The sequence below is a fragment of the Vespula pensylvanica genome, chromosome 1 (genome assembly GCF_014466175.1).
Source record: "Vespula pensylvanica isolate Volc-1 chromosome 1, ASM1446617v1, whole genome shotgun sequence".
Lineage (NCBI taxonomy): Eukaryota > Metazoa > Arthropoda > Insecta > Hymenoptera > Vespidae > Vespula > Vespula pensylvanica.
This window is the reverse complement of record NC_057685.1, coordinates 5,615,975-5,626,835: the sequence shown is the minus strand read 5'-3', so window position 1 is coordinate 5,626,835 and position 10,861 is coordinate 5,615,975. Positions and strand designations below refer to the sequence as shown.

Below are 10,861 nucleotides of genomic sequence, written 5' to 3'. Positions count from 1 at the left end.
TTATTATTATTATTATTATTATTATTATTATTATTATTATTATTATTATATATTCTTGGCTTCTGTGTATTACAAGAGAAGTTAAATTTATCCGTGACGCTCAGTCTTTCCTATATAAATTTTTATCGATCACCGTGTAAAATGCATCACGATTCTATCATTTTAATATGGTGTGTGTGATGTCGTGTATGGTATATATACATGCACATACACTATATTTGAATTGATGCATTATGTATATATATATATATTTTTTTTTTTACTTGCAGGTAACCATTCTTGTGTCATTATTATGCACAATTTTTTTTTCTTCTCCTTTTATTTTACTCTCATTGAATGTTGTTTCATTTCTATGTCAACGTTTGCGATTACAAAAGATCCGCCGACATTTTTTGCTCGAAAGTAGAATGCTTCATGAATAGAATCTTCTGAAGCCAGCGGCGAAGGATCAACAAAACCAGCCTCTCCGAACCCAACCAATTTTTTTTCTTCTCTCTCTTTTTTTTTATTTCTTTTCTCTCTCTCTCTCTCTCTCTCTCTCTATCTATCTATCTCTCTCTGTCTCAAACGAAAAGAAGACGTCCTTCTGGCTCTTCCTGGAATCTCTTAACTCGATCCTAGGATTTTTGCTGAGAGTTCTCATTCCTAACCACACATGCGTGCCTTCGATCGATTCTATACATTATTCTCTCCTAACAGAAAATTTTGAATTATAAAATTATATACATATACATATACACATATATACGTTATAAATAATTTATAATATATTATATTCATATTGCATATTATAGATAAAATATTATATATACAATATATATAATGTATATATATATATATAGACATACATTGTATATACTACACATTATAGTATATTCTTATATTATATTATTTATATTAAAACTCATGTTCGTACATTCACGTACATTATAGAAACATTCGAACGAACAATATAATACTTTCGAAACGTTTGTTAGAGGATTACCAAGTAGATAAAGAAAAAGAAAAAATATGTTAAAAAAAGATTTCAAAAAAAAAAAAAAATAAAGAAAAAGAAAATAAAAAAGAAAAAAAAGGAAGCGATACAAGATCAAGCTATAAGGAGAGCCCTAGCCGCAAAAGCCTTCCCTTTCGTTTTATCGTGGAATGTATGACGTCATACATATGTACGTCCACAGGATGTGGTCGAGAAATTCCTAGGATAGAAAGCAACATATATTTTATTCGGCGTGAAATAAATCATTCTTTGTCATCATTTGCCATACCTTATCGGTATGACCTTGGCGCCTATTCGGTATTCCAAATAATTCTTACATATTATATATACACACATATATGTACATACGTACTCATATGTATGTATATAAGTACACACAGAGATAAATCGACATAATTCATTTCTTGAATCTTCGAAGAATTTTGTTCTTTTCTTTTCTTTTCTTTTCTTTTCTTTTCTTTTCTTTTCTTTTCTTTTTTTCTTTATTTTATTTTATTTTTATTTTTAAAACGACTCGTTTCATAGTACAATAAGGTCACCGAAGGGTTAAGGCCTCGAAATCTTAGCTGCGTGTCATTGTTCCTTCGGCAAGAGGAACGAGAGTAATACGAGAAAGCTGAAGAGTTGAGAGATAGAAAGCGAAAACAAGACTTGTCTACTTTTGAAACTTACACCTATTGTCGTCGTTTACTTACTTGTTGTGAGAAATCGTTTCTGGTGTTAATTACTTGTCGAAGATTTTTTATGTATATATATATATATATAATGTGTGTGTGTGTGTATGTATATATATATATATATATATATATATATATATATATATCTACGAAGTTGATCGTTCCAATAATTTCAGAAAGCTAAACGAAACGACGACTCATGTACGCACACAGTCAGCCACTTATATATACACAGAACACACATAATATTCCATCGTATTTGTAAAATAGTTGCCAAATATACATATATAAAATATTTATATACACATACACATATTGTACGTGCTATTTCTAATTTCGATGACAATGGAAACGCTTCAGTCTCATCGATGAATCACATGCTTTAATTTTGGACTTATATACTTATGTTCTTAATGCCTCGAGAAACGTCGAGCGATCACGTAGAATGAGTGAGTGAATGAGTGAGTGAGTGAGTGAGTGAGTGAGTGAGTGAGTGAGTGAGTGAGTGAGTGAGTGAGTGAGTGAGTGGGTCACGGGCTTTGCGTTAGAAGAATCACGAATGAGAATCGCCGTCAAAATATTCTCAAAGCCCAATAACTTCGATTTATATGTGAATATATGTGTGTGTGTATATATATATTATATATATATGTATATATATATATAATACGTCACAGAAGTGAGATTCTACTAATGACCTTGACACAGTTGGAGACCAAAAATTTTCTAAGGTATAACTAGGCTAGCGAAAGGACGTGATAGGAAATGAGAAAGGAGGGCATTGGAGTTGGACGTTTAATGATTTTTAGTGAGATCAAATCTCATCTCAATCTTACGAAAGTATTCGTGTGAGTTTGTGTGTATACGTATCTTATACGCTTGTATTACACGACGTTATTAACCCGTACTTCTTGTTATCGCTGCCTCTTCTCTCCGACTGGATCCGTTGCATGTTTCCTTTCTTTTTCTTTTTTCTTTCTTTTTTTTTTTTTCCTTTGATTTCTCAACTGACGTTTATATTGCAATCAATTGTAATCGCAGCCTCGCTGAAAATAATCTATCTGAGTCATCGGCGAATAAACATACGGCGATTCCCACTTTAACAGGCCAAACTTTTTATCCGATGTTACATTACGAGTCTGCCAAATGTATACCTACGCTCTGTACCACGACAGAGATTTAATGCTGAATCCGAAGATCCAAATTAATGGCGACTTGAGATTTGCCAAAACTCCTTTTCCTTATGATCTTTTCACTTATATTATAATAACTGTCGTGTGTTCTCATGGAAGACGAGAAATAGACAAAAATAGATTTTCTTCGTTTGGATAATATACGTAGATACGTGTTGTCCGTTCTAAGCAAGATCACGTTCACGCTTAAGTACTATTTTGAGATTGGAGGAACGAGGAAGTCAACCAGAAGCGTTTGTTTTGAAAATTATTATCTCGAAAGGTTTGACACGCGTAGGCTCTCTCACGCTTATGATTTCATCCAAGGCGTGGTGATTTTCGATTTTTCTTCGAGCAAATTACGCAAGTTTATTCTCACGTTGTTCCATCATCTCATTGTTATTTCCCGTGATCAAGATCGTACCTTAGTCGATACTAAAAATAACTATTTCTATCTTATCGCGATAATTACACTATTGGATGTTAATTTTGTAATATATAATGTATAAGTATCGATTCAAGTTTCTCTCTCTCTCTCTCTCTCTCTCTCTCTCTCTCTCTCTCTTTTTTTTTTACGAATATTGTATTAGAAAAATTATATTTTTTTAATCAAATTTTGAACGAAAATTGCTCAACAATAAATTGTTTATCTTCTTCAAGCATACTTTCTTCTTCTTCTTTTTCTTCTTCTTCTTCTTCTTATTATTAAAAAAAATACATATATAATTCGCAGATTCCACGGACATCGTCGATTGCAAGTTGAAATTGATCTTAGGATTAATATGGACCTTGATTCTTCATTATTCGATCTCGATGACGATGTGGGATGGCGAAGATGGAGACAATTACGACAAAGGAGCAACACCGAAACAAAGACTGATGCATTGGGTCCAATCAAAAGTTCCAAATTTACCAATCACGAATTTCACTTCCGATTGGAACGATGGCCGAGCCGTTGGTGCTCTCGTTGATGCAGTTGCACCAGGTCTCTGTCCAGATTGGCAAGACTGGAATCCGAAAGATGCAGTACAAAATGCATCAGAAGCTATGGGCTTGGCTGATGATTGGCTCAATATACCGCAGGTTCGTTCAAATAAAATTTATTTTTCTTTTTCTCTTCTTCTTTTTTTTTCGTTAATCGATGAATATCTTTATCAGATTAGATTAATAAGAATCTATTTCTTATCGTAGCTGATAAAACCAGAAGAGATGGTTAATCCCAACATCGATGAGATGTCGATGATGACGTATCTCTCCCAATATCCAAACGCTAAATTGAAACAAGGTGCACCTTTGAGACCTCGTACCAATCCCAATAGGTAAGGATAATTTGATTTACGTACATATCTTGCAATTTGATCTATTTATTTTTGGTCTCCTTCCTATCTTACATTTTGATGCATTGATTAGAGTGAGAAGTGCCACATGATATGTTATTTTGGATCCTCGATTCTTTCTTTTTCTCTGTCTTCTTTTCTTTCTTTGTTTCTGTCTGTCTCTCTCTCTCTCTCTCTCTCTCTCTTTCTCTCTCTCTCTTTCTCTCACTTTCTCTCTCTCACTCTCTCTCTCTTTCTCTCTCTCTCTCTCTCTCTCTCTCTCTTTGTCTTTGTATCAGATTATTTTTGTATTTTGTGATTTAGTCTCTCTTTACGTGCATCTTTTTCTATACCTTTGATAATAGTTAGGTATGAGACTATCAATCATACTTATCTAAGTTGTTCGATAAAATAAGAACATCATTTTTTCTTGTATACAATGATTGTCGATGGTTTCAAACCTACTATTGAATTGTCTTTTCTTTTTTAATTTTTTATTGTTATTATTTTTTTTTTCTTTTTTTATTTATTTTCTCCTTTTCTTGGGAAGATACGATAGATATATATTTCATTCTATCGTAGTTAGTATAGTAAATATATGTGTATATATATATATATATATATACATATATACATACACATATATTTATATATATATACATATACATACGAGGGGTGTAGATAAAACGTATTTCTCAATACCGAATCAAAATGTCTAATTAATAAATTTATTTCATTTCTCGGTCGCAGCATCCCCCCTCCGCGGTAAGTTGCGCAGCAACGATGTCTTGACATGCGTATAATCTATACTATATATATTCACACGTATTCATAAATTTACAAACAAATCGTATTATTAGTTTTATGCAATTAATCGCCCTGCCTCTTTTTAGCCGTGAAATTCAGATCGATGGGAGCAATTTTTTTTTTTTTTTGTATTTTTTTTTTCTTTCTTCTAATCTTTTTCTTTTTTTATTTTTCTTTTTTGTTCACACGCTCTCATATGTTCCAATTTCATAATATTTTCTATTCGTTTAAATTTGGTTGTTGGTTTTTTTTTTTTTTTCTTTCGTTTCTTTTCCTCGTTCCTCTTTTATTTTTTATTTTTTTTTCTTCTCTCTTTTTTTGTTTTGTTTTGTTTTGTTTTGTTTTGTTTAGTATTATTTTGATTTTCTCTAATGCGTGACATCACGAGCTTTTTGTTAGATTTGGTTTATGTAGTGGATCGCTTGTGACACCATAAATATCGAACAAAAGTGCGTTTAAATGTGCGATAATATAAATGCGTTTGTTCTCACGAGTAAGGGTAAACGTTTGCAAATTGATTAACCATTAACACGAGAAACAGAAAATAATTTAAAAGAAAATGATGGGAAAAAAATATATCTTAATTTTTTTTTTTTTTTTTTACTATATTTAATCTACAAAACTTTGACGCGCGATTTCAAAAAAGAAGAAAACAAGAAATATTCTGCGTCTTTAATATTCTCATTGTAATATCGTTGTACATGCATAGATTTTCGTATTATAATGTATCTCACATACATACATACATACATATACATATATATATATGTATATATATATATATATATATATGTACCTATAAGAATTGATTTAATCAGTATGTGTTTAATGTCTCCTGTATTAGAACTATCAACGGATATATACCGTCGTGTTTACAAATCGTTTTATTAAGATGATTTCAATTGTTTATTTTTTTTAATCTAGCCTGTCGATGTTAAGTAAAAAGTGTCTCCTGTTTCCTGTTAACGCATTGATTTATTACCAATAAAAGTCATATAGCTGATAAAAAATTATAATTAAAATAAAAGTTTGATAAAAGGAAAGAAATTAGATTTCGAAAAGAAAAAAAGCAAAAAAAAAAAAAAAACTGGAGAAATTTTAGCAGGTTAAAACAAAAAAAAAAAGATACAAAAAATATATAATAATGCTTATAACCGTTTGACAAACTCGTTTGATAACGCGATTGTATTTTTTCTTATCTTTCGTTTTCTTTTTCTTTTTTTTTTTTTTTTTTTTGTTATTTTGTCAATTTTCTTTTTATTTCTTTTATTCTTACGCTTTCTACTTTATACAGAGTGCGTGCATATGGACCTGGTATCGAATCAGTTGGTCCGGTTGTTGGAGTACCGGCCAATTTCACTGTTGAGACATTTTCTGCTGGCAAGGGAAATGTTGAAGTCTTTGTTGAAGATCCAAAAGGAAACACTATACCGGTAAAAAATTTCATCTTTTTCTTTTTCGTTAAAAATATTGCAAAAGTTTTACGACGAAGTAAATAAAAAATAAACAACGTGCATGTGTACTATGCCTTTAATATATATATATATATATATATATATATATATATGCCTTTAATCGTTTATGTAATTTGATATAATTTTTCTTTAGATCGATGTTAGATTGAAGTTAAAAATATTGCAAAAGTTTTATGACGAAGGAAATATATTTACAGGCGAGATAAACAATAAATAAGAAGCATTTACTTATATATATGCGTTTAATCGTTGATATGTAATTTTACATAATATTTTTCTAGGCTGACGTTAGATTCAACAAGGATAGAAATCTTACATACTCCGTTTCATATACGCCAAGAATCGAAGGACCTCACAAAGTGAAAATACTCTTTGCCGGAAGGGAAATACCAAAGAGTCCATATACGGTCAGTGTTGAAGGTCACGCGGGAGATCCTAGCAAAGTAACAGCAAGTGGACCAGGTCTTCAACGCGATGGAGTCGTCGTGAATAGGCCTACTTACTTCGACATATTCACTAAGGACGCTGGTCGTGGTGTACCGGAAGTTATCATTTTGGATCAACAAGTAAATATATATAATAAGAAATAAAACATAATGACGTTGAAAAAAGAAAAAGAAAAAGTACAATGCAATGATTCACGTTTATTTCATAGGGTTCGAAAACTACGGTGCCTGTAAAATTACGTCAGATCTTCCCGGATGTTACAAGGTGTGAGTACGTTTCTCCAGTAACTGGTTTACATTCCGTTAATATCTTCTTCGCTGGTAAACTCATACCCGGAAGTCCGGTTGGTGTGAACGTTGCTCCTGTCTCCGACGCGAAGAAATGTCGAGCTTATGGCCGAGGACTTTTACCAACAGGAGTTAGAGTTAATGATACCGCAGATTTCGTCGTTGTTACCAAGGACGCTGGTGAAGGAGTACCGGAAATTAAAGTAATTGGTCCGGGAGGCATCAATCAAACAGTACAGTGAGTCAAGTCAAAGATTTCATCGCTGATTTTCAATCTTATAAATAGTTTAAAAAAAAAAAAATATATATATATATATATATATGCTTTGTTGAATATTTCGTAGGATGACTAAGGCAGACGCTAACACATATAATTGTTCTTACGTACCAACGAAGGAAGGTCGATATGTAGTAATGATTACGTTCGGTGGTAAAGAAATACCAAAGTCCCCATTCGAAGTAAACGTTGGCCCGTACAAGGAGTCCGCGATTTGGGCTTTTGGTCCAGGTCTTAAAAGTGGTATCGTTGGACATCCAGCCAGGTTTACCGTAGATACTAACGGAGAAACCGGAGCTCTTGGTTTCTCGATTCAGGGACCTTCTAAAGCAAACATCGAATGTCACGATAATGGCGATGGAACAGCTGACGTATCCTACTTACCTACGGCACCCGGACAATACGCTGTACATATACTTTGTGATAACGAAGATATCCCATCGTCTCCTTACATCGCAAATATTGTACCAAAGACCGACTTCGATCCGGAAAAGGTTTGTTAGACTTATTAGTTCGAACCGACTATCTTATTTTTCTTACCAATGTAAGTACATATTACGATATTTATTTGTTAAATATGTTTTTAGGTAGAGGTACATGGTCCAGGAATTCAAGCGGATAGCGTTGCGAAAGATAAACCGACTCATTTCATTGTGGATCCTAGAAAAGCTGGTCAAGCACGTTTGGAAGTAGCTATTCAAGATGTTTTTGGTAGACAAGTTCCCGTTCGTCTCGAAGATAAACGAGACGGGACGATACAAGCGTATTATACACCGACTTCTGCTTCTCAGCACGTTATAATGGTGAGTTGTTAAATTATCATCGTCTGTACGAGTGATTATTAAATATAATTAAATATTTTCTTATAGGTAAATTATGGTGGCGTAGCTACCAAAAAGTCTCCATACAGAGTAAAGGTAGCTGCACCTTTGAACCCAGCTGCGGTTACAGCCTTCGGACCAGGTATCGAAAGAGGTGTAAAATCGAATGTTCCTACTCATTTTAATATCGATTGCCGCGAGGCTGGACCTGGCAATATGGATGTAACCATAGTCGGTGAAGATGGACGAGAATTACCTGTTTCTTTGACCGATAACGAAGACAATACATACAGCGTAGGATACGTCGCTCCACAACCAGGAAATTATTTTGTCAATCTCAATTACGGTGGTCTCAAGGTACCTACGTGTCCTATCGCGGTTAATGTTCAACCGCACATCGATGTCTCCAGAATCAAAGTGGACGGTCTTGAACCTAGTGAGTATATAAATAAATATATATATATATATACATACATATACAGCTTATTTGATAATTATCTTTATCGAACGAATCCAAATTTCATTTATCGAACGATGCATATTTATTTCATAATATCATGTCGTATGTCGTGAGATTTCATTCCTTTCAAGAAGAATCATTATTCTAGAGAACATGGATATCGAAACATTCCATGATGTCCCGCGTAGTTTTATTTATAACAGGTCATTCGTAAAAATGAATGAGTACGTAAGAAAGAAGTAGGCTTTTACAAAGAAACGTTATATCGTGTTCAAAGTACAATGATGGACACGATACGACGCTAGGTACGAACAAGACGAAAGACTCGTTAAATAGTTGAGAGACTCTTGATGAGTCATACATACGTAAAAACGCTCTCCGCACAGCTGCACCGGTGAACAGCCTGCAGCAGTTCCGCGTGATAACGCAGGATGCTGGAAAGGTGGCTGACTTTCAAGTGGCTATAACGGCGCCATCGGGTAATCGCGTTAAGGCCCACATCTTACCGACGCACGAAGGTTATCTGGTCAACTTTACACCGACGGAATTGGGCGAGTACTTACTGGGCATCAGTTTTGGCGGTGAACCAATCTCGAGTCAGCCCTATCGTCTCAACTGCGTTCATGGTTCTGATCCTGGCAAAGTCAGAGCTTCTGGTCCTGGTCTTTCTCGTGGTGTCGTTAACAAGCCAGCAGAATTTGTTATCGATACAAGAGGTGCAGGTCAAGGTGGCCTTGGCGTTACCGTCGAGGGTCCTTGCGAAGCTGCCATTAATTGTCGAGACAACGGCGATGGCACTTGTTCCGTTGCTTATCTCCCTACCGAAGTTGGCGATTACGGGATAAATATTACCTTCAATGAGCAACACGTGCCTGGCTCACCGTTCCAGGCCATCGTCGTTCCCGATACTGACGTTTCAAAAATCAAGGTCACCGGAAATGGAATTCAGCCACACGGTATCGTCAAGCCGTCAGGGCAATATGGTTTTTAGGAATGCGAAAAACCGTGATTGTTAGTGTGCGTGTGTAAGGATACAAAACGGCAAATAGGTTGCTCGTAATCGTAATGATTGAATTGGATTTATTACTACAGAGAAGGATTTCTTCATTGGAAATGTTATTAGAATTTTTAAGGATGATTATTACGAGCAATCCATTCATCCTAGTAATACAGGTGCCTTTCGAACTGATAGTGACCTCAGGAGTGTTCGAAACAATGCATGAATTAATCGTTGACGCTGACTTTTCATTTTGCACATATTTGCGATAGTTCTTCTTTTTTTTTTTTTACTTTTGCTTTCGACAAATATTCCTCGTCAGGATGCCATGCCATGCTTAAATAATGATTAATTATGTTTTCCTTTTTCTTTTCCTTTTTCTTTTTTACTGTTTTTTTTTTTTTTAATTTTTTGAGTATCATTTCTTTTCTCCGATAAATTATTGTACTAACATTAGAGTAAGTCTCGATACATAGACATGTTAGTGGGTGAAAACGTAGATCGTAAAAAATGAATGATTAGATAAGTGTGTTTAAATTAGAAGGAAGTGTATTTTATTAGGATGCTTTGATTTACCTCTTCACAATATTTATAGTTAGTATGTTCATAGTGTACAGATAAGAATCTGAATCGATATAGAGAGATATTGTACGAAAGAAAAATTCAGTAAAATTGATTTTATAGAATCAGTTGAATGGAGTCATGAAATCGAGAGACATCGTTTCGATGATCATATTTTCCTTTTAAGGTCTGTACTTGAAGCAACCAACGGAATTTACGATAGACACCAGAGCAATCGCTAAAATGAAGAATGACGAAGGTTTAGTCTCCTGCGTTATCAATAATCCAAGCGGTGGAAAGACGGAGAAAGTAATCATTCCTCAAGGAGATGGAACGTATCGTGTCAGTTATACACCTTTCGAAGAAGGACGTTATACCATCGATATTCTATACGACAACATTCCAGTGCCAGGGTCACCGTTTACCGTTAATGTTAAACGTGACAGTGATCCTAGCAAATGTCGTGCATATGGTCCAGGGTTAGAGAAGGGATACGCTAACAAGGCTAATCAATTCACCGTAGAGACTAAAGGTATTATTTCGTGTTCTCTAATCAATTACAAGAAA

At 34.2% G+C, this 10,861-nt stretch overlaps 1 protein-coding gene across 4 annotated transcripts in view; it reads left to right on the top strand.

The window, feature by feature from the left end:
* Positions 1–10,861, top strand: part of LOC122631138 (filamin-A) — a 41,442-nt gene that overhangs the window by 9,623 nt on the left and 20,958 nt on the right. Inside the window, exons 6-16 of one of the 4 annotated variants that reach the window (XM_043816462.1) lie at positions 3,580–3,929; positions 4,038–4,165; positions 4,913–4,927; positions 6,264–6,402; positions 6,726–7,010; positions 7,100–7,416; positions 7,523–7,949; positions 8,043–8,258; positions 8,325–8,712; positions 9,123–9,692; positions 10,482–10,826. In XM_043816462.1, coding sequence (XP_043672397.1) covers positions 3,580–3,929; positions 4,038–4,165; positions 4,913–4,927; positions 6,264–6,402; positions 6,726–7,010; positions 7,100–7,416; positions 7,523–7,949; positions 8,043–8,258; positions 8,325–8,712; positions 9,123–9,692; positions 10,482–10,826 — 3,180 coding nt within the window. The remainder of the gene's footprint in view (positions 1–3,579; positions 3,930–4,037; positions 4,166–4,912; positions 4,928–6,263; positions 6,403–6,725; positions 7,011–7,099; positions 7,417–7,522; positions 7,950–8,042; positions 8,259–8,324; positions 8,713–9,122; positions 9,693–10,481; positions 10,827–10,861) is intronic. The other 3 variants (XM_043816469.1, XM_043816477.1, XM_043816485.1) reach the window with 3 other exon arrangements.